At 35.9% G+C, this 24,504-nt stretch overlaps 1 protein-coding gene across 7 annotated transcripts in view; it reads left to right on the forward strand.

Annotated features, from left to right (window-relative positions):
* cald1a (caldesmon 1a) overlaps positions 1-24,504 on the forward strand; it is a 55,227-nt gene that overhangs the window by 27,960 nt on the left and 2,763 nt on the right. For 3 of the 7 annotated variants that reach the window (XM_051106994.1, XM_051106996.1, XM_051106997.1), the window contains 13 exons: positions 5,903-6,046; positions 7,841-8,222; positions 8,305-8,340; positions 8,434-8,667; positions 10,588-10,685; positions 11,770-12,040; positions 13,376-13,516; positions 15,758-15,801; positions 17,960-18,035; positions 18,149-18,286; positions 18,416-18,511; positions 20,103-20,171; positions 22,695-22,731. In XM_051106994.1, coding sequence (XP_050962951.1) covers positions 5,903-6,046; positions 7,841-8,222; positions 8,305-8,340; positions 8,434-8,667; positions 10,588-10,685; positions 11,770-12,040; positions 13,376-13,516; positions 15,758-15,801; positions 17,960-18,035; positions 18,149-18,286; positions 18,416-18,511; positions 20,103-20,171; positions 22,695-22,731 — 1,766 coding nt within the window. Of the gene's footprint in view, positions 1-5,902; positions 6,047-7,840; positions 8,223-8,304; positions 8,341-8,433; positions 8,668-10,587; positions 10,686-11,769; positions 12,041-13,375; positions 13,517-15,757; positions 15,802-17,959; positions 18,036-18,148; positions 18,287-18,415; positions 18,512-20,102; positions 20,172-20,436; positions 20,481-22,694; positions 22,732-24,504 lie in introns of all 7 variants that reach the window. The other 4 variants (XR_007827520.1, XR_007827521.1, XM_051106998.1 and 1 more) reach the window with 4 other exon arrangements.

Below are 24,504 nucleotides of genomic sequence, written 5' to 3' on the forward strand. Positions count from 1 at the left end.
AGTGTCAAACAACTTTACTTACAGACCACAGCATTAAATAGAAGCCTGTTTTCAACACAATAACAATACAACATAACAACAGAAAAAAGTATATCTCATAATTCAAACTTTTTTCTCGTAGTTGTGTGATATAAATGGCAGAATTTCTTACTTCTTTTGGCAGAATTCTAAGATTATATCTCACAATTCAGAATTTTTTTTTTTTTTTTGGCAGAATTCTAAATTTACGTCTCAGAATTCTAAGTTTCCAAGTTTATATTTCACAATTCTGAATTAATATCTCAAAATTCTGACTTTTTTTTTTGGCAGAATTCTAAGTTTACATCTCACAATAAAAACTTATTTGGCAGAATTCTGTTTGTATCTCACAATTCTGAATTTATATCTCACAATTCTGGCTTTTTGGCAGAATTCCAAGTTTATATCTCACAGTTCTGACTTTCTCACAGTTGCAAGTTTATATCCTACAGTTGTGGATTTATATCTCGCAATTCCGAGAACTGCCAAAAAAAAAGTCTGAATTGAGGGATATAGATTCAGAACTGTGAGGGGGGAAAAAAGTCACAGTTAACTTTTTACTAACATTTCAAAGTTTGCAAATTCATAAATGTATGTTGATGTATTTTCAACATTTTTAGACCAATAAGCTCCATAGCATTTTGTCCGTCTAAAGAGATAATGAATTAATGGTCAAAACAAAATAATCACCTTATTAATGCTTTTGTAGCCCGAATGTTAAACATCAGTGGATTGGCACATTTTTTGACCATTTAAGGCAAAGTTTGCAGTGAAACTTTCAATCATTTAGTAGCAACTCAACTAGATGTTCTCAGCTGCTTTGTTATATCTGTCAAATAACCAACGCTTATTACCTTTGAATGGACATAAATTCTGCACACCCCAATTTTCTACTAATTTCTTTGATGTGGTCTGTTTTGCAGTGGCTGCTAACCCGCTATTTGAATTAAAAGCATTTTTTCTGAATGCTGGCCTATTGTGGTATCACCCATTTCCAATTTATCTGCCCCAAAACATCATCTATAAAGAATGAAATGCGGTTATTCGTTTTACATGAAGGTCAAACAAGCCCTTCCTGTTTAAGTGGGCGGTTCACGGCAGAGTGAATGAGACTTTGCCGATAGTCAAACATCTGGCTCTTTGAGACTATAACGACTAGATCATAGATCAGGTCTGCTTTGTATTTAGTGAATAGCTGGTCAGAGCCGCTTCTGAGATGACTGGCACTGTTGAAGGGTCAAAGGGTTCGTGCTGTTTTTAAAGCACTATGTATACACACCCGCACACACTTCTGTGTGACTGCAGTGGCCTTTCCTGAGACAGGTTGATGTGTTCCAGCTCCGGTCGGGTCACTGATACTCCGCATACATACACAGGAATGTTTTGACTGCTGGCTCACCGTGCTGACGGAATGTTCTGACTAATGATTACCAAAACCTGCCATTCCTGTCCAGTCCACGGATTCTATTTTAGCATCAGCTGCAGAATAAATTCATGTTTTTGACATTAGCTATCCGTTTCCATCCAAGCTGAGAATTTAATTTATGCTGGAAAAATCGGAATATTGCATTTTAAGCAATTTGTGACCGAAGTAGCGGTTCCAGCTGCATTGTTTAAAAGAACAAATTCGTCACTTCTAGAGAAATTGCTGTAGTAATGGAAATGCCAGTGATTGGTGGCAGATGCTTTATGTCTGGGATCGAGCACGTCAGACGGTTCTATGAGGTAATAATAGTCAATCACCTGAGCTTATTCAGTCACCTGACTTGAGGCAAAGTCACATGACTTGTATTTCCATCATAGTTTATACATAACTAGGCCATATTATTTAGAAGGTTTTTTGTTTGTATGTGTTTTCTTGTATTTTCCATTTTATGCAAATTTTGACTGACCAAAATAAAACAAATATATAAATAAAAATTAATAACACCTGTAAATATTAAAGCTTTTTATATTTTATGCACATCTTTTTATTTTGTACATTTTTCATCCTTTATTTTTTTGTATTTTTTGCTAAGTGGCTTACTACATAAAAATTCTAGCCGAAAACACCAAAATTAAGAATTAAAAAAATATTAATTAACTAATTAATTAATTGGAGTTAAATAATAATAATAAAAAAAAAAGTTAATAACATCCATAAATATAGCTGGGCCATATTATTTTGAACTTTTCTTAGAATTAAGCTTTTTATATTTTATGCACATCTTTTTTTTTATTTATTAAATTTATTTTTATTATTTTATTTATATGCAATTTTTGATGCACTGCATAAAAATGCTGTCTGGAAACATCAAAGTAAAAAAAAAATTAATTACACTTGTAAATATTGAAGCTTTTTATATTTTTTGCACATCTTTTTATTTTGTAAATTTTTCATCCTTTATTTATATTTTTTCTGCTAATTTTGACTTACTGCTTTTTTACTTAAGTTTTTAAAATTTTATTCACATCTTTTTATTTTGTATACAGGAATTAATTACATTTTAAAATATATTCAAATATGAGCAGTTTTAGCTACTCCTGTGCAGTTTTCTCTATGGAGTGGTGGCCATCTTGGCGCCACACATCTGTGCTGTTCCCATGAGAGGCCAGGAAGAGCTCAGGAAATAACACCCATCCTCAACGAATGGCCCATTCCAAACACACTCTCTCCGGCTGGTAAAAGAAAAAGGCCCGCTTGAGGGTATACATGTGTTCGAGGGATGCTGTTACAAAAAGCTGCAAGGTTATAGGCTAGAAATGAGAGCAGGTGATCCTCGGCTGTGGTCAAATAAGGAATGGACAGATCTGTGGCGTTGGAGACGAGCGTGGGGTCAGTAGGTGGAGAAAGAGCGAAGGCCGAGCGTGGGAATAGAACAGTTATTTGGCCCAGTCCATATATTTCTCTCTGTGATTGCTCTCGAGAGCCTTTGCCCTGCGCGACATGTTTTCACTGACATTTCTGAGAGGTTTGGAGCAGAAGAAAATACTTGCAGGCTGGATACATCTGACGCCTGGTTGTGTCCAAATGGCCTCTGCATGTTGCGAGAGCAAATTAGCTGAAACGTTAACTGCATATCAGTTTAATTTCCCACACTGCTTCCTTTATAGACTTTATGAATCCAATAAACATGTCTCGCTCTGTGCAGCTCTCACCGCACACACTATAAAATAATTAATGCTACATGGCTGAAAGATGTGGTACATATGGAAAACATGTTCGCCTGATGTCTTGGTTTACATCCCATATCGCTACAGGTACCAGAGACGTGCCAGAAGAGACCCTACTGGCATGTAATTTATTTTTGTGGTTATGGAACAGGGAAGCTTCATACAGTCAGTGCATGATAGGCGGTGCTCCCCGGAGGGATATCAGATCAGAGAGTGTCCGGACTCGATGGGCTGGAATGCTAAAGCGGATTTGAAGGCATTTTCTGCTGTTCTGAATGCTCCCTCTGGATTTTATTCATTTTTATATTGAGAGAAATCACTTTTTCTTAATCTGTTGAAACAAAAGTTTAATGTGTTGTAATAACATTGTAACCTTGGTCTAAAACTTGGTCCAAAAAGACTTAGTTTCCTGATTTTCCCATGTCAGAAAGCAACAGACTGCTATTATTCTTTTTCTATGATAGCACTGAAGTGTTTTATGATGAAAAACTTTTATAAGTTGACCTTTAGAGGAACAAAATGGTTTATACTTCGGGATAAATGCATTTGAGTTTGGCTGATTGGTTTGTTAGCACAAGGACAAAGGGAGAGAGGACAAGTACAAGAAAGACAGAAAGAAAGAACAACAGATTCAGCAGGAATCCGGCTCTCTATATGATTTCACTCTCCCCAAGGTTTTCCATGGGCGTTAACAGAGCACCACGTTCAGTTCTGAACACATTCCTGATCACAGCACACACTGAGGAAGGGCTTTTTGTCAAGATTAAGTGCTTCACTCTAAATTCAAAGAGAGAAGAGAGTATATTTTGCTTAAAGAAAATAAGCCATTTTTTGCGTTATGATTTTATGTTGAAATATGAGTGCAATTTAAAATAACTGTGTTCTGTTTTAATATACTTTAAAATATAATGTATTTCTGTGATGCAAAGCTGAATTTCATCAGCCATTGCTGTGATACTTTTTCAGGATTCTTTGATGAATAAAACGAAAAGAACAGCATTTATTTAAAATAGAATAAATGGTTTGGGGGTCAGTAATTTTTTTTTCTTTTTCTTTCTTTGAAACAAATTGATACTTTTATTCAGCATGAATGTGTTAAATTGATAAAAAGTGATAGCAAAGACTTGTATTGTAAGAAAATATTTCTGTTTTGAATAAATACTGTTCTTTTAAACATTTTATTTATCACAGAATCCTGAAGAAAGTATCACAGGTTCCAAAAAAATATTAAGCAGCACTACAGTTTCAAAACATTGATAATAAATAAGCATATTAGAATGATTTCTGAAGGATCATGTGACACTAAAGACTGGAGTAATGATGCTGAAAATTCAGCTTTGCATAACCAGAATTAATTCTATTTTAAAGTCTATTAAAATAGATAACCACTTATTTTAAATTACAATAATATTTCATATTATTACTTTTTTTTCTGTATTTTTAATCAAATTAACGCAGCCTTGATAAGCAGAAAAGACTTCTTTAAGTGTGTATATATAAATAGACTATACATAGCCTATTGCAAGCTGTATTTTAATCATATACACAAAGTTTGGGGTCAGTAAGGTTTGTTTTTTTTTTTTTTTTTTATAAAGGAAATTAATACATTTGATTCAGAAAACTGATCTAAAGTTACACTAAATGTATTTATAATGTTACAAGAGATTCTTTTGTTCTTTGTTCATCAAAGAATTCAGGATAAAAATGTATTGCTGTTACGTACCCTAGTGAAAAACTAATTCCTAAAATGTATTTGAAATGCATTTATTTTGTGCTACATATGCTACAAATACATTGACATATTTATGTGCTTAATAAAAATAGCCTGTGATTGTACTTTTGGTATACTAAACTGGTATACTTAAAGTATGCTAAACTAGAACAACAAATTTTGTGCTTAATGCATTTTAATTGTCCAGAAGTAGTGCTGGAGTCCAACTAAAGATATACCGAAGTATATTTGATAGTGCTAAAGTGGAACTATGGCAAGTATACTTCAAGTAAACTTCAGATATGTTGCATTTAAAGGGATAGTTCACCCAAAAATGAAAATTCTGTCATTAATTACTCACCCTCATGTCGTTCCAAAGCCACAAATTAAGATATTTTTGATGAAATCCAAGAGCTTTCTGACCTGCATAGACAGCAACGCAACTGACATGTTCAAGGTCCAAAAGGTAGTAAGGACATTGATAAAATAGTTCAAGTGACATCACTGGTTCAACTGTAATGTTATGAAACTGTGAGAATACATTTTGTGTGCAAAGAAAACAAAAATAATGACTTTATTCAACAGTTCCTTCTCTTCCGTGTCAGTCTTCGATGAATGCCTGCAGAATTCTGATGTATGAAATTAAGGATGAACCACAGATGTGGAAGCATTTGAACTTGAAAAAACATTTGAAAAAAAACCTTAAGTACAAAAAATCTGAACTGGTTGAAAATTTGAGATAAAACATCAGCAGGAGACGAAAGAGAAGTGAAGAAAGCTTGTCAGAGAGATGTGAAAACTTTATTTAGGTTACACGAAAGTCCCCTGGCTGTTGTGTGGGCTGAACGCCACACTGCTGTCAGGATCCTCTCATCAGCTGCCAAAGCTGATACACACACACAGCTGACAGCCAGTGAAAGTTCATCCTCAACTGCATCAACAGCAGCAGCTGTGAGTCTGTGTGCCAAGGTGACATGAGGCCTAACTCTTAATGTGACATCTCACTTTCTCCGTGTGCAGGATGGCGTATCGCCGGAATGAGGAGGATGAAGAAGAGGCCGCTCGTGAGCGCAGACGAAGAGCGCGGCAGGAGAGAATGCGCAGTAAGGACAGCGAGGATGTGGCCTACCAACCCGAGACCCCGGAGCTCAACAACAGCCACAGGTAAAGCACAGACACTTCTGGAGTATTACGTGACTGATATAAAGGCTAAATGACGTTTTCTCTGGAGCTTTAGTGGGCAGCACTGATAAATAACTTCCTGTAACAGGTCAGCATTGCGGAAGCAGTGACATGTTCAGACACTGAGGCTTTGTGCAGTGAATGCACACAGAAGACGGTCAAACAAGACCAGAATTGTTCTCGATGTGTGAGCAGACATAGCTCCGTCTATTGTCCGTAGTGCTGACGCAGGGTAAACGTTTGCCAAGCGGTGCGGTCAGACTACATTAACCTACGGTGGCAGGCATATGGCAGTCATGCAGCCCCAGAGAAAGGAAAAGAGAGTGCAGATCCGCTTTAAATCATAATTCCTTGCTATTATTTTTCATGATCAGGTGTGCTGACGTAATGTTTGATGATACTTTGAATAAGGCAGGAATTTATGTTCTTTAGGGTTGTAATGTTGTACAATGACCAAATATGTGACGCTGGACCTGTCACAAGGGTCAATGTTTGAAATGCTGAATAAATAAGCTTTCCATTGATGTATGGTTTAAGATAGGACAAGATTTGGCCAAGATACAGCTATTTGAAAATCTGGAATCTGAGGGTGCAAAAAAATCAAAATATTAATAAAATCGCCTTTAAAGTTATCCAAATAAAGTTCTTAGCGATGCATATTACTAATCAAAAATTAAATTTCTATATATTTACGGTAAGAAGTTTAGAAGTTATTTTCATTGAACATCATCTTTACTTAATATACTAATGATTTTTGGCATAAAATAAATATTTTGACCTATACAATGTATTTTTGGCTATTGGTACAAATATACCCGTGCTACTTTGTTTTGTTGTCCAGGGTCACATATTAGTTAGTTATTTGGCCCTGGTGTTGTTGTAGATACCTAAGTTTGGTTATTATATGCAATTTTTGCATTGTATATTTTATACACTACTGTTTAAAAACTTTTTGGTTTTTAAGATTTTTTTTTGTTTTTAAAGTAAGTCTTTATGCTCCCTAAGGCTGCATTTATTTGCTCAAAAATGCAGTACAAAAAGCAATATTGTGAAATATTATTACAGTTTAAAATAGCTGTTTTCTGTTTCTGTTCTGTTCTGTATTTACTGTTACTTTTGATCAATTTTAATGCATCCTATCTGAACAAAAATATTAATTTCCGACCCCATCATTTTTGAATGATAGTGAATGCTACAATATAACAAATGTTTTTTCTCATTTTGCACATTAACATCAACTAAAAAAGCTGACAATGTTACATTTTCTTCAGTGACTAAAATTATAGAACATTTTAATGAAAAGATAAACTATAACAAAAGAAAATACTTTATAAAAAATACATTGCTAACATTTGTTTGGTTCAATGCATATTCAAACTAATCAATCCTTAACTTTGAAATCAGTATGATCCACTTTTTGCCTTTTACAAAGAAAAATTGGATTCAAAATACAACAAATCTCATAAATCACACTAGTTAAAATTGTAATTGTTATTGATTTACCTCTGAAAACTTATATATTTTTAAGGTAGATGTAAGAAAAATCTTAAAAGGTCAATGTAACACTTCTTATAAATTATATATTACTGTTTTGGTAGTGACAGATATTCCAAAACTTTCTGAAAACACAATATGAGAATTAACTGCACTACTAGAAATGTGTACCTTGGTTATTATAAAGTTTGCATACATACAAAATTTGTGGAAAAAGACTCTTTGCACCAATTCTGTAGAATGGCCCATATCATCTTTTCCACTTATGCTACTTCTTTACAGTGTGACAGTGACAGAGAGCGTATCCACCTCAGTAGTGACCTCCAGCGGGACGGGAGAAGGGGATGATGAGGAACAGGCCCTGCTGGAGCGCCTGGCCAAGAGAGAGGAGCGCAGGCTGAGGAGGATGAAGGAGGCGCAGGACAGACAGCAGGAGGAGGAGAGCAGCCAACCCTCCCGCTACAGCCTGGAGGAGAGCAGCGTAGGCCTGCGTCGTGGCCGGAGCTACGAGCCAGAGGAGGAGCACAACAGCAAGGAGCAGGAGAAAGAGGAGGTGAAACAGGCAGAAGAAGAGGAGGAGGAGGAGGAGGAAGAGGAGGAGGTCGTTCCTAGAGAGGAGGTGGTGGTGGAGGAAAAACCACGGAGGTCTTATTTGAGAGAACCGGTATGTATTGCTTTCTTTTTTATGGTTTGTTAGACTTCAATAACATGCTTTGTTTATGGCATTTAACTTTATTCACCTGTAGGAATCCGTTGAGGAAATGCCAAAAATAGCTGATGAGGTATGGCGATGAGTGTTTTTATTTTAAAAATGCGTTTTTTTTTTTCTCTCTTGTTTAACACAACAAAGCATGTGACTGCAGTTCCATTCATAGGACAATAATGAGCGAGATGATGTGCCTTCTTCCGAAGCACATGAGGTGGTTTTAAATGAAGACGTAGATGATTCTGCAGTGCTTTCGGAGACGGAAAATGGCACCGCAGAGCTCGCTGCAGGTGTACAGGAGGAAAAGAGTGAGATAGAGGGATTGACAGAGAACGGAGTGGATGAAATGAGAGAGGCAGAAAACTTTGAGAAAGATGAGGTTTCAGAAAATGACGAGTTGTTGGTAAGAGTTTAGTAGCGTTTGAAGGACTGCGTGAGGATGGATGGTTTGATTTTGGGTGAGAAATGAGTAGAAATGATCATTTGCAAAGACCTCATGAAATGAAATGTTGCTTTTTGTGACATTTAGGCCATGTGCATGTACTTTAAAATCTCTATATGCTACACTCTTTAAAAATAAAGGTTCTTTATTGGCATTGATGGTTCCTTGAAGAACCATCAAAGGTTTTTTGGTTTATTAAAATTATTTTTATTAAAATGTTCTTTGCATTAATTTGGGAACCCAAAAGGTTCTTTTTGTAGTGTATATACAGTTGAAGTCAAAAGTTTACATAACACCTTGCAGAATCTGCAAAATGTTAATTATTTTACCAAAATAAGAGGGATCATGCAAAGTGCATGTTATTTTTTATTTAGTACTGAGCTGAATAAGATATATCACATAAAAGATGTTTATATATAGTCCACAAGAGAAGGATGAGGATGTACGTTGTTCTTATTTTGTCCCTGATCCTCAAATTAAAAAAGTTTTCACCCCCTGGTTCTTAATGCATCGTTTTCCTTCTAAAGCATGCAGTCATTGTTGGAAAGGGTTCAAATACAAAAAAATACTAAAAAAAAAAAAATTGAAGAACAGTGAGCAGTTTAACTGTTCAGGACAAACAAGGGACTCATGAACAACTATCACTAAACAAAAAAACACAGCTGTGGATCATTCAGGTAACAACACAGTATTAAGAATCAAGTGTATGTAAACTTTTGAATGGGGTTATTTTCACAAATTCAACTATTATTTTCTCTTGTGGACTATATGTAAGCTTCTTTTATGTGAAATGTCTTATTCAGGTCAGTACTAAATAAAAAATAACATGCATTTTGTATGAACCCTCTTATTTTAGTGAAATAATTAACATTTTGCAGATTCTGCAAGGTGTATGTGAAGTTTTGTCTTCAACTGTATACATTTAAATGTATGCGTAAATGCATTCATTTTTTGCTGCCTTCCAGTCAAAATCAAACATCTTAATATCTTTGATTTGCACATACTATTTTGTTGTGTGGTTCTCAGAAATGACGAATTCTTTTTTTATATTTTGACTCATTGTATTTGCTTAAAAGTGAGTTTTTACTACTGAATGTGTACATCTGAGTGCCCACCATGTTCTCAAGACATCATATGATCACTGAGGTCAGGTTCATAGATTTCCACCTCAGTTTCCAAGCTGAAAGTCCAGCTTTGAGTGCCTTTTTTTGCAAAGGGTATTTTAGAACTTTCCAAGTTGAAGAGAGCAGCATTTCTATTTACAAACAATATTGATGATTTGATTTTGTTCTCAAAGGCATGGGTATTTGTAGCCAGTAAAAATAATACCTCATGCAACCTGCCTCCACTAGCAAATAGCAAAGCATAATCTTAAATTAAAGATAATTGGATATTTAAATAAATATGCAAACCCTTTAACTTCCTGTTTCAGTTGGAAATATGCCAGCACACAAAATAAAACTGCATTCATCAAGCCATTTCATGGGGTCTTAACACAAGTCAGTTCATGACTATTTTCATTGCAGCTATAAAATTTTCCTTCCCAAAATCCTAAATCACTCCAGGCACTAGTTTGAGCACAGTGTGTAGTGTTTGCATCAGAGTGCATTTCACATTAAACAATGCAGGTTTAAAGTCTGATCAGTGTAATCAATGGTCAGTGGTTTCACACCGTGTGTTCACTGCTTGCTGCATGTCTACTGGGTATTGATGGGAAGTATGCGTGTGAAAACATCACCATTATCCAACGAGTGAACCAACAGCACCCACATTTTGTTCTTCCAAGACTCTTCCAGCGCACTGGAAGTGTCTCTTTCTCTCTCTCACACACATGTGCATGTCACATCCACACATCACTCAGTTCTGATTGTGTGTGTGCAGATGGAAGATGAAGATCTGATGAGGAAGAATAAACAGCCCAATGGAGGAGTGTGTGAGGACAGCACTCCCAAACACAAGAAAGCTGAGAGGACTTTCAGGTCAGTGCTCATATAAACAATTAATGATTGTGTTAGGATGGTCCAGGCTTTCTTTCTCCAAACAATTTAGAGTTCACAGAATTCCACATTTGGCAGCCTGTGATCTGTAAATTACAGCATGAAAATGTTTAGGAAGTGTTTTATTTTAAAGTTTTATTTAATTTTATTTAAAGTTTAAAGTTTTATTTTATTTTATTTCATTTTGGTATTTACATCTACTTATTTCTGTCCTAAATCATATAACATTTTCTTCACATTTTCCTAATTTCTTTACATTTTTCTTCACATTAGCATCATTTCTTTTCAGCTGAATTATTTTATTTTATTTTATTTTATTTTGTTTTAGTATTTCCATGTACTTTTTTCTAGCAGTTTAAACATGAATCAGATTAGATTTTCTTCACATTTTCCTAATTTCTCCACAATTGTTTTCACATTAGCATCAGGTCTTTTCATATGATTTTATTTTATTTTATTTTATTTTATTCATCTTTTTCATGTTCGTGTTTTCTTTTTTCCATTTTTCCTCTTGTTTAAGAGATATGCAGCGCTTTGACCAAAATAGAAATGAATCCATATATTCTTGCAAAATCCAACATGCATTTAAGCATTTTCCTTGCAACAATAACCAAAATATATATGGCATATATATATATATATATATATATATATATAACATTTACATGGCAGGAAGTTGTTAAAAGCACATAAAAACACAGTTTGACTCGTCCCCCGTGTGTAAGTACGAAACGTTAAAATGAACATACAGACAAAATAATCACATTCTGCATGTCTGTGTTTGTCTGTTTTTGACCTTGTTGATAAAGTGGTTTATTTATATGTATCCAGCTGTATTTGCTTTGCGTGAGGAGTATTTGACTCTAGTCACCTGATCTTCTGTGTCCTGAGGGCTGTTCTCAGCTGTAACTGGAGACTGTGTTACCTTAGACAGGACTGTGCTGATTCACTGAGTCTGTGTGAATAGGTTGCCGTTTCTTGACACGTGAAGAACATGGACGCGTAAAGCTGTTGATAGGCCTTTTCATTTGTGTAAGTAATCAGCGGTGTGTTATCTGTGCGACAGCCGAGGCAGCTTGCGCTCTCCCGAGGCGCCGGAGACAGACGAGGCGGACAGTGAGGATGCTCGCTTGGAGGCTGAGAGAAAGCTGGAGGAACTGAAGAGGAGGAGAGATGAGATGGAGAGCGAGGAGTTCGAGAGGATGAGGCAGAAACAGCAGGAGGCCGAGGTGGAGCTGGAGGAGCTGAAGAGGAAGAGGGAGGAAAGGAGGAAGGTGCTGGAAGAGGAGGAGCGGCGGAGGAAGCAGGAGGAGGCCGAGAGGAAAGCCAGAGAGGAGGTGTGTTCGTTTAACTTCAATGATTCATTTCCTGGTCAGGAATTTGCTTCGTGCAGCTTTTCTGCGAGCGAAAATCATGATGAGGGTGCTGTCAGCAAAATTAGGTCACTTCTGTAAACACTGCGTGTACTTGGATGGTTTATGGATGTCATTTGAGAATTTAAACCTTATAAACAGTAAATTGATCTTAATTTTGTGGCAGAAAATCATGAATTTAGAGAAATATATATTACAGTTTGAAACAGAATTAATAAAATAATGCTTTTATTCATTATTTTATTTTGTTTTGTTTTATTTAGCTTTTATTCATTATTTTTATTTTATTTTATTTTATTTTATTATTTCCATGTACTTATTTTTGTTGTAGCAGTTTAAACGCATAAATCATATGAAATTTTCTTCACATTTTCCTAATTTCTCCACATTTTTCTTCACATTAGCATCAGGTCTTTTCAGATAATATCAAATTTATATTCAAAATATAATACACATTTACATAGTTCTCTGTTATATTTTATGTTTTATATCTTTTTGCCATTTTTTCTCAAAGTAAAAAGAGTAAATGAAGACTTTAAGAAACATTAAAAAACGTACTGACCCAAAACGTTTTAATTCTTAGTTAATTTCACAACTGTACTCATTACTGAAAAAAATGATTAAAATGGTTCAGTCTAATACAAAAAAATGCACTGTTTTACCAAATATGTGTGTGTGCATACTTTGTACTTTCATGCTTAGAGTATCATATTGTTAGCTTAGCTTTAAATGTAATTTGATATATGACAACCTGTGGCTGTGGTATCAATTATCTATGAAACACTTGTACTCATAGTATCAGTATTAAACCCTGAACGAATTCCACATAATTTACATTAACATTAGCGCGATCGCGCCCAGTGTGAGTTCCACATGACTGCACACGAGTTTCAGACTCTGTAGCGGGCAAGAAACACAGCCGTCCCTCCTCGTGGAGGCCCGCTCCTGGCATTATAATGCAAATATGTTCCTTGTTCCTAATGAACAGAGGCAGTAAATGAAAAAAGACTAATTAGAGATTAGAGGGCCCCGTGCTGATGCTAGCAGGCCGTGCCAGAAACCGTGGTGTAAATAAAAAGGCTTCTTTATGATTTCCCAGCTGCTGTGGAATGCAGGCGGCTGCCAGTTCACGTTACAAAGAGACCGTCTTGATTTTGTTGTTCATTTGTCTCATTATCACCCTCGTTTATTGCAAAAAGGACATTTTCTGGAACCCGAAGATCCCGAGTCTGCCGGTGGTGTATTTGTGCGAGCCGTCTCTCTTTGAGGTGATGAATGTGCGTTTATTCTATTCTTCAGGAGGAAAAGAGGAGGATGAAGGAGGAGATTGAGAAGAGAAGAGCAGAGGCGGCTGAGAAGAGGCAGAAAGTGGAGGATTCGGTGGACGGAGAGACCAAGAAGCCCTTTAAGTGTGTCAGTCCCAGAGGATCCTCCCTGAAGGTCAGCCACCGCCCTCTCTTTCTCTCTCTCTTTCTTTCTCTCGTGCTCTCTCTCTCTCTCTCCACAGCTGTCAATCAACTGGCTGTACAGCGTCAGCTGATTCATAGGAACACGCTGTTCTAATGAAAAAGCAATTATCTGTCATATCTTGTAAACATAATGTGAAGGAGAACAACTTGATGATTGTGCGTTAATGCAGCTGGTGTGCACTTAAGCTTATATGTGCCAGTTTTAGGGAATAACACCCTTCGTTATCATTTTCCACCAAAGTACAATAGTTACAGCAGTTACTGTTTAAGAAAAATTTAAAAACCTGACACTTTACAATAAGGTTCCATTTGCTAACTGTATGTATTGCATTAACTAATAATGAGCAATACATTTGTTACAGTGTTTATTAATCTTTGTTAACATTAGCTAATAATAAATACAGCTGTTTGTTGTTAGTCCATGTTAGCTCAGGTCTATTAAATAGCGTTAATAGATGCAACTTTTGTAATAAAAGTTACAGTTAATAGGTGCCACCAGACAAGTCATCAGACAAGGTAATTAATCATAAAAAACTTCTGATCTTATAATAATTCATTATATTAATTATGTTAAAATTATATTAATTTTAGAATTGTACTAACAATGTATATCAAACATTTTTTCCATTTTTGATTAATTATTATTAATAAAATAATAATTATTTTTGAAATATACAATAATTATTATATTATATTATATTATATTATATTATATTATATTATATTATATTATATTATATTATATTATATTATATTATACAGGAATAACAAAATATATTATAATCAGTGTAATTGTATTTCAGACTTTTTTCTAATTATTGAATATTTGTGTGTGTTTGTAATTATTTATTATATTATATATTATTTTATATTATATTATACAGGAATAATAAAATATAATTTAGACATTTTTCTAATACATACATTATTTTATTATGTTGTTATATTATATTATATTATATTATATTATATTATATTATTCCTGTATAATATTCTATAATTCTTGTATATTTATAAATACATAAAGTTATTTAACAATAAAAAAAGTTTGATATTATAGTATATATACAAGAAAAGTAATATAATACAATATAATGTAATATAATGTAATATAATATAATAATGAACCAAAACATATTGTTTCATTTATAAATGTAAAAAAATAAGCATGATAAACAGATCTCAGGCTCATTTATTTATTTATTTATTTTTCATTAATCAATATCGTAACTGGTATTTTGGCAGAAGATGTGCTTACCATAGTAAATGTTTATAAGGGTCATATTTTGTATTTATATCTGTGCTGAAACAAAAACTTTTCCTCCTATTCATCATGCATAGATGATACGATCACAGACCTGCTTTGTCATCATGTACACTGTATGTACTGCATGCTGTGTGATGCATTTGTGTGATTTTAAACTCCTATTTTGTGGGTAGACAGGCCAATTTGATATTAAATCGTTGTAGTATTGTAGTAATCGTTGCCATAATATGATCATTGGCTTTGTATAATATCACTTTATGTAATAATCTCATTTCCAAATTCTTTTTCTGGTTCTCGCGTGTTTGAATACGGGTTTCCTGCTGTCAGTGGTTTCGAAGACAGTTCTTTTTCTTCTCTTCCCTTTAGAATCCATCTTTTTACAATAGTACAAAATGGCGCAGTAGTGTTTTTGTGAGATAAAGCCGAGCTGCGCTCGTCAAGACGTGAACTCTGGGGGGACGCAGGAAGACCATTAGACTAATAGGATTACTGTAACCGCATTCTAACGGAGCCGTTTCAAGCGCGCTTGAGAATGGGGAATTTCCTGCTGAGGAGTATTTTAGGAACTCCCACATTCGGTTGAGGGGGGGGAAGTGGAGGGTTTTTTTTTTTTTTTTTTTTTTTTGCGAGATGCTTTTGGGCTGTGTATGTGTGTTGTCTGTGTGGTTTTTTTGTTGCTTCACGGGAACACTTTTCCCCCTCTTAGCCCTGTTGTCATATATCATAAACACAGGCCACGGTTCCCACAGAGAGAGAGAGGGCTGAAAAGGGCCCTGCTTTTCCTGGCCCCGTGACAGTTTCATACTGAAAAGAACAGGCTAGTCTCTTGCCTCTCAGAATAGCCGACAGACAGCTCGCATCTGTGTGCGTTTTTACGTGTGTGTTCCTCATGACCAAAGCAGTGACCTTTCTTAAATCAATCCATTGTTTGATTTCTCTTCCCAGATCGGTGAGAGGGCAGAATTTCTCAACAGATCAGCACAGAAGAGGTGAGCACTTCTACTTTTAGTCCTTGCAGACGTATAATGAAAACATGTTCTTCAACATCTATGCACAAATGTTTCCATAAGGGGCCAAACAGTAAGATTTATTGCATAAATTAATAATCACAGTACTTTGGGGTAGTTTAAAAGAACATTCTGGTTTCAAAACAAGTTGAGCTCTGTCGCCATAATTTGTGGCACAATGTTGATAACCACAGACAATTGTTGACTTGTCCTTAAGTTTGTAAAAACAAGGATACATTCAATGATGTCAGAAAGCAACCGTTTACATTGTGAAAACTCCACAGGAATGTTGTGGTTAGTGCATAACTGTTCCCTAGGAACAGCAGTCCCACCCCTAAAAGAATTATTTAGGCAGCTTTACAGACCATATAATTAATAATATTTAATATTATTAATGTTATTTATCAAAAATAGGAGGTAATCTGTCCATCCATCCATCACCATATGCATCTGAAATACCTTCTTGTTACAGAAATATTAATATATTAAAACATTAAACAATCTATCTATCTATCTATCTATCTATCTATCTATCTATCTATCTATCTATCTATCTATCTGTCTGTCTGTCTATATCTATCTGTCTGTCTCTATAGATCTTTCTGTGTCTGTCTCTATCTATCTGTCTGTCTATCTTATCTATCTGTCTGTCTGTCTGTCTGTCTGTCTGTCTATATCTATCCGTCTGTCTCTATAGATCTTTCTGTGTCTGTCTCTGTCTGTCTGTCTGTCTATCTTACCTATCTGTCTGTCTATCTTATCTATCTGTCTGTCTGTCTATCTGTCTATATCTATCCATCTCTCTATCTGTCTGTCTATCTATCTATCTGTTTGTCCGTCTCTATAGTTCTTTCTGTGTCTGTCTCTATGTGTCTGTCTGTCTATATCTATCTGTCTGTCTCTGTCTATCTGTGTGTCTATCTATCTGTCTATCTATCATCTATTATCTATCTACCTGTCTGTCTGTCAGTCTATTTGTCTGTCTCTGTCTATATCTATCTGTCTGTCTCTGTCTATCTGTGTCTGTCTCTATCTGTCTGTCTGTCTATCTGTGTGTCTATCTATCTGTCTATCTATCATCTGTTATCTATCTACCTGTCTGTCAGTCTATTTGTCTGTCTCTGTCTATATCTATCTGTCTGTCTCTGTCTATCTGTGTCTGTCTCTATCTGTCTGTCTGTCTATCTGTCTGTCTGTCTGTCTGTCTATCTATTTGTCTGTCTATCTGTCTATCTATCCGTCTGTCTCTGTCTATCTTTCTGTGTCTGTCTCTATCTATCTGTTTGTCTATCTTATCTATCTGTCTGTCTGTCTGTATCTATCCGTCTGTCTCTATAGATCTTTCTGTGTCTGTCTCTGTCTGTCTGTCTATCTTACCTATCAGTCTGTCTATCTTACCTATCTGTCTGTCTGTCTATCTATCTGTCTATATCTATCCGTCTCTCTATCTGTCTGTCTATCTTATCTATCTGTCTGTCTATCTATCTGTCTGTCCGTCTCTATAGTTCTTTCTGTGTCTGTCTCTATGTGTCTGTCTGTCTATATCTATCTGTCTGTCTCTGTCTATCTCTGTGTCTATCTATCTGTCTATCTATCATCTATTATCTATCTATCTGTCTGTCTGTCAGTCTATTTGTCTGTCTCTGTCTATATCTATCTGTCTGTCTCTGTCTATCTGTGTCTGTCTCTATCTGTCTGTCTGTCTATCTGTCTGTCTATCTATTTGTCTGTCTATCTGTCTATCTATCCGTCTGTCTCTATCTATCTTTCTGTGTCTGTCTGTCTGTCTGTATCCATCTGTCTCTGTCTGTCTTTCTGTGTGTCTCTGTCTATCTGTCTGTCTGTCTGTCTATCTATCTGTCTGTCTGTATATATATCCGTCTGTCTCTATCTGTCATTGTCTCTATCTGTCTGTCTATATCTATCCATCTGCCTCTATCTGTCTTTCTGTGTCTGTCTCTATCTGTCTATCTATATGTCTGTCTGTCTGTCTGTCTTCTTTCTATTCATGCATCCATCCATCTGTCACAAACTATTTGACACACATGAACTGTTGATTCGTTTTAATTTGCAGTCGAAAACCTTTCATTGTAAAAGTAATTCTTACCAACATGTGCTGATGTGTGTGTGTTTGTGTCAGTTCTGTGAAGGCATCTCACTCTCCTGTGGTGTCTAAGATTGATAACCGATTAGAGCAGTACACCAGCGCAGTGCAGGTGAGTCCTACATCACCCTCTCTCACACTGAACACAAGCAAACAATAAATCTAAATTAAACACAGGACACCAGAAGACAGCACGGTATAATCTCTGCTTTTCCCTCCATTCAGGGCAACAAAGAGGTCAGGTCTCCCAGATCAGGAGCCATAGATCTTCCCATGGTGACGGACGGTATTCGCAACATCAAGAGCATGTGGGAGAAGGGGAATGTCTTCAGCTCTGGTGGGAGCCCAGCATCCACCAACAAGGTTTGTGATGTTCATTCACATTAACGGGTGGTGGAAGGGACCCCTCTTTTCCTCTTAGACCCATTTCCTGTCCAACGTCACATTTTGAACTTTAACCCTAAAGGGAGTGTTTTGTTCCGCCCCGTACAGGATGCAGCTGGGATAAAGGTGGGCGTGGCCGGCCGCATCAACGATTGGTTGAATAAAACTCCAGAGACGGGCAAAACATCAGGAGGAAGACCCGCGGTAAGCCTTTAACCCTGAGCTCTATGTGTTTCATATCAGGACGTGATGAGTCTTGTTATCTGGTGCCACCTAGTGGCACTAATTCAGCCCGAAGGGAAATAATACAGAGCAATGAACTAAAACAGATGTTAAAGAAAGAGATTCATGGGTGCATTTGCAGAGTAATTGCAGATGTTTATATGTACATTTGACTACTTCTGTCATGTAATCACATAGAAGTCATTAAAGGAGTGGCTCTGTTCAGGCTTTCTCTTACATCCTGTCTGCTCCGGCATGTCTGCAATCCTTCATCGCTGATTGGCTGTTTATTTTAAAACTCTGGCTTCATTGCTCAAATATGGATGTATTATGAAAAGAAGCTATAAATATATTTAAATGCACAAATCTGTGTTAACATAGAAAGAAATCTAGTGCAGCAGTTTGAACACTGATATGGGAATTAAAAGTCGAACGGCACACAACTATGTGCTAAACTTGATCACAATGACCATCCAAAGCTAGGTTTGTTGAATCAAGATGTAAAGAACATGTCAGTTTAATTACAGACTGCATAGTCTTATTTAAATGAAGCGAATAATTGTCATGAACGTCTAAATTCAGTCATAATAAGTAGTTAGAATTAAAGCCACAGTTGTTTTGCATTTTTAAATTTCATCTTTTTATGGAAAAAAGAGATACTGAGTTCACTTCTGGGTACTTTTTTTTTTTTTCTCATCCGGGGGCGGTATTGTTATAGTTTCGCTTTTTAGAAACCAGGATAAGGTTACAGAGGGAGTTTACGCCTCATTTACACTCGCCCATAGCATTTAACATAATGGGATTGACCTTTGACCTGTTGCTCAATTGCAAAATCCCCGGGTCACGCTGGTCACACTATCCTTACAGTTGTCAGTTTACTACAACTGTTTAATAATGACAGACAATGGACGAAATTGACTTAAGCATTTTTTAAATGCAACTTCTGTTGTTGTTTAATTTTTACATTTATTTTATTTTTTTTAATAAATAAATTCTAAATATTAAAAACAATAAATATTTCATTAAATATTTAATATTTAATAAATAAATTATTAAATATATTTAATTTTATTTAATATTTAATTTTAATTTAATTAATTTTTTTGTTATATAAATATATATAATTCTACTTGTATTTAATTACTTCATTTACTAAATGAATGAACTTTACAAAGCGCTGTGGCTTCAGATACTTCAAATTCAAACACATCGCTTCATAATTACTCTATTTTAAATGCCATATACATGCGAGTAGCATTGTCATCTGTTATATGAAACCTGTACCTTCACGTTTTTTCTGTCATTCTCTCTTTCTCTTCCACTGTTAGATTTCCCTTTGCTTCTTGCCCTGGGCTTCTTTCCTCTGTTCTCTCTTCTGCTCTCTCTCTCTCTGCTGAAGATCAGGTATGACATGCAAACATCCCTCCCCTTCCAAGCATGCTCCTCTGCCTTAAGGACACTGGCATCCCTTATGTCATTTCTCTCAGATTGACGTGCGAGTGTGTTTGTTTACGTGAGTTCAGTAGTTCAGGGCCATCTAACGAGTGATATTACACCCCTTCCCCTCTTGCAGGACCTGAAACCAGGCGACGTGACCAGCAAACGCAATCTATGGGAAAACAAGGGCTCCTCTGCTACCAAGGTAACCAAACACAGTTTTTCCCAATCAGCCCGACTCGCTCTCTCCCTCTCTTAGTTATTTATACACATAACATTTTTCATATGCCCCGGAGAATGAATTAATAAAGCACTTATTTGTTCAAACTACAGGCTGTGGGTTTTTTATAGCCCTTCAGGCATGCCATTAGGCTATTGGAGACAGTTACAGTCATAACACCCACTCTAGCATGATATAATCGCGGAGAATAACATTGCCATAACTTTGCCTGTGTGTTTTGTGTTTTAAGCCGTCCCCTTGCTAATTGTCTACAGATCTGACCACCTTGAGGAGGTAAATGTTATTATATTGCACAGGAATGTACAGTGTTTGAGCCACACTTAATGCATTTATCACAAGATGGCTTAGGAACTGGCTTTCTCAGTTTTTTTCACGAGCTTCTCTCGCACTTTCGCTTACTGGCTCAAGAGCAGGTGGTTGGTTTGCAGGAAGGAAGTGCTTTAAAGTCACCAAGTGTAACTCCTGTGGCACTAATTGACTTTTCATTAAGCTCCGCCCACAGTTTTGGAAGTAAAAACCTTAAAGGGATAGTTCACCCAAAAATCATTTAAAAAAAAATATTCAATTGATGGATTTGTGTCAGAAAAATAGCTATATTTAAAACTTATAAACCACAATCTTTAGCTAGGACGTAGGACGTCTGCGTTGTGACACCGGTCAAGAATTGGAAGTACAAAGCGAGGATTTGTAAAGAAAATGTCTGCGGTTTTTAATATCAGCCAAGTGGAGACTTTTACTTTGCTGTAAACAAAACTTGGTTCTCACAAGACTAGCATATTCTCACCGGAGCTTACGCTACACCTACGTCCTGTGTCATCCGCTAGAACGGCACTCTCTCGTGAAAGCGCATATGACAGTTAGTGAATCGAGTGAATGTAGGTCAAAAAAAGGGTCAATTTTTTTTAATTGAGATTGATACATTATCTGAAAGCTGCATAAATAAGTTTTTCACTGATATATGGTTTATTAGGATACAACTATTTGAAAATCTGGAATCTGAGGGTGCAAAAAAATCAAAATATTTAGAAAATCGCCTTTAAAGTTGTCCAAATTAATTTCTTGGCAATGAATATTACTAATCAAAAATTAAATAAATTTACGGTAGGAAATTTACAAAATATCTTCATGGAACATGATCTTTACTTAACATCCTATTGATTTTTTGCATAAAAGAAAAATCGATAATTTTGACCCATACAAAATATTGTTGGCTATTGCTATGTGCTACTTAAGACTGGTTTTGAGGTCCAGGGTCACATATAATTATACTACAAGGCCGTTGAATGCTTAAATCTGATTGGCTGACAAATGTTCTAAGGTGTGCATTTATTTTCAGGGAAATGCACAGCGAATGTATTTCATGTCTGTATCACTTCGCCACATGATTTCAGTTATTTTAAAGGTCCTTACAGCCTTAAACAACAAAATAAACAAAAACCACAACAACACTGGCCAAACAAATAAATACAATAAACAATATCATAAAAAAGAGATCAATCAGTTATTCCTTACTAAATATTTAAAATTCAATTTATGGACTTCCATAGGCGCTCATTAAAAATGCACAAAAGCTTGTCGGATTGATCAGCAGGGCGGAGCTTAGCGAAAGATCAATTTCACCTTCCCTCTTTCTTCCATTCTTTCTTTTTCTCGTCACACATGGGTTTAACACCCATCACCCTTTAACAAAGCACTCTGCCTATTGTAAGAAGATCTATTTTAACTCCGGCATGACCGGGATCCAGTTGACCAAACATGGCGGTGGTGCACACACGCACACACACACACACACAAGCCCTCACACATCACGAATAGAAACCAGTTCGGGTCGATCCCTACGTCTGAACCTGAAAAGGCATTCCCACGGGCGCTGGCCTTCATATTTTTATATCCACAGATCAAACAGATAATAATGGTAGTCATTCGGAGCGGGCGGCTCTATCTTTGGAACGGGCACAATAGAATCTACTGCTGGACTGTCAGCGAGGCGTCAAGATCAGGCCAAGGCCGCGGTTAGCCACAGACTGCAGTTTTGGCCCCGCGTGCTTAAAAGACTGGTAAATGGTGACGTAAAAAGCCTAATGAAGGGAAATCTGTGGTCATAACCGCACTGATGTTACCAAACCCAGCAGTGCTGTTTGGTCAGGAGTGGAAGGAATGAGGGTTTCGTTTCTATGCGGATCTGGAAAAAGAGCACCGTATGAAACCATGCTAAGCATGTTCCTGTCATTGTACACGCAGCATGTCGGCCACAAGCGCTTTCGCTGATGACTTTTTGGAGCACATAGGCACAAAAGGAGTGTGTTAGAAAGGAAATGTGAAATAAAATGTGAAGGCATAAGTGGAATAGCAGACAGATGGGCTGGGAAGGGCTCAGCCACACTGATTAGCACATTAGAGTGTATTTATGTTAATCTTATTCTTTCTCTTTCTGTTTCATTTTCTCTCTCTCTCATTTTCTATCTGTCTTTTTGCTTTATGCCTCAGGTCACAAGCAGAGGAGAGACCAAATCCGTCACCAATGGTAAGTGAGGACAAAATAATATTATAGTTTTCAGTATCCAACGAAAAGCAAATTGTCAACTCACAATCACAGGCTCATAGAATGTTTTTGGCTTTTCATGTACAATTAAGACAAGCACCTTTTTTTTGGACCAGTAAGATTTCACAGTGGGCGGGGCTACCAAGTGATTCGCCACTGAAATGGAACCTTTTCAGCAACTGTGATGATGCGTTTCTTAGTTAAGGTCCTAAATTCATAAAGTTCATGACATTAATTCATGGCATTAAATTTCGCATGCACTGCAGAAAATGATATCTTCCGCAGTATTTTTCTTTTGTTTTCCAACACAAATACACTACTACTCAAAAGATTTTTTATGTTTTTTAAAGAAGTCTCTTCTGCTCACCAAGCCTGCATTTATTGTGAAATATTTTTACTATTTAAAATAGCTGCTTTCTATTTGAATATATTTTAAAATGTAATTTATTCCTGCGATCAAAGCTGAATTTTTAGCATCATTATTCCAGTCTTCAGTGTCACATGATCCTTCAGAAATTATTCTAATATGCTGATTTGCTGTTAAAAAAACATTATTATTATTTTTATTATTATTATTATTATTAATAATAATAATAATAATAATTTTTGTAACAAAAAAATTGGAAAAAAGCTTGGAGTTAGTATTTTTTTTTTTTTTTTTTTTTTCTTTTGAGAAAGAAATTATAGAAATTAATACTTTTTATGTAGCAGGTATGGTTTAAATTGATCAAAAGTGATGATAAAGACATTTATAATGTTACGGAAGCTTTGATATTTCAGATAAATGCTGTTTTTCTGAACTTTCTATTCATCAAAGAAACCTGAAAAAAAATCTACTCAGCTATTTTCAACAATATTAATAATAATAAATGATTTTTAAGAAGCAAATCAGAATATTAGAATGATTTCTGAAGGACCATGTGAGTAATGATGCTAAAAATTCAGCTTTGAAATCACAGTAATAAACTGCATTTTAAAATATATTCAAATAGTAAAAATGTGTCAATTTTACTGTTTTTGCTGTACTTTGGATCAAATAAATACAGGCTTGGTGAGCAGAAAAAACATCTTTAAAAAACATTAAAGATCTTACTCTTCAAAAACTTTTGACTGGTAGTGTTTCTAAAAATTGTTAACTCAAGATACATTTAGATGCAAATTGAACATAAGAAGTCTTGTTGTCTGAGGTATTGAGTAATATCAAATGAGATCATGCTTCAAACAAGAACAAACATCTTTCAACCGGTTATGAAAACTTGTTTTCCCTTTGAATTACATAGATATTTTTCTGAACCCACTGTCAGATATTGGTTCTTTTTTAATCGTAACTCTGATGAAACAAGACTCTTAAGACTTTTTATGTCATTTTACCCCTGAAGTAAATATATCTTGATTTAAAAACCTTTATATATTTACACTGGAAAACAAGCGTGATCAGAAAGTACAGTAAAAGATATTTTCATATTCTAGTGGTTAGGAGTTTTTATTTTATTTTATCACTGAGGTCAAAATAAAGTACTGCTGTGAAGGGCAGTTTCCGCCATATTGCACAACACCCACAATCCACTCCGCCAATACGCCCTGCCAATGATAAATCATCGCTGCTGGCTGCAGTGCTTTAAAATGCCTCTTTGGCATTGTTTTCTATTTTGAATGCAGGCCATTTGTTCCTCTAGAAGAGGACGCGGTGGCCTTCGGGCGTGCCAAGCGTTTTTTGGGTAATGCGCGACAGGTCGCTGCCTTAGCCGGGCCCAA

Source organism: Labeo rohita, chromosome 4 (genome assembly GCF_022985175.1).
Source record: "Labeo rohita strain BAU-BD-2019 chromosome 4, IGBB_LRoh.1.0, whole genome shotgun sequence".
NCBI lineage: Eukaryota > Metazoa > Chordata > Actinopteri > Cypriniformes > Cyprinidae > Labeo > Labeo rohita.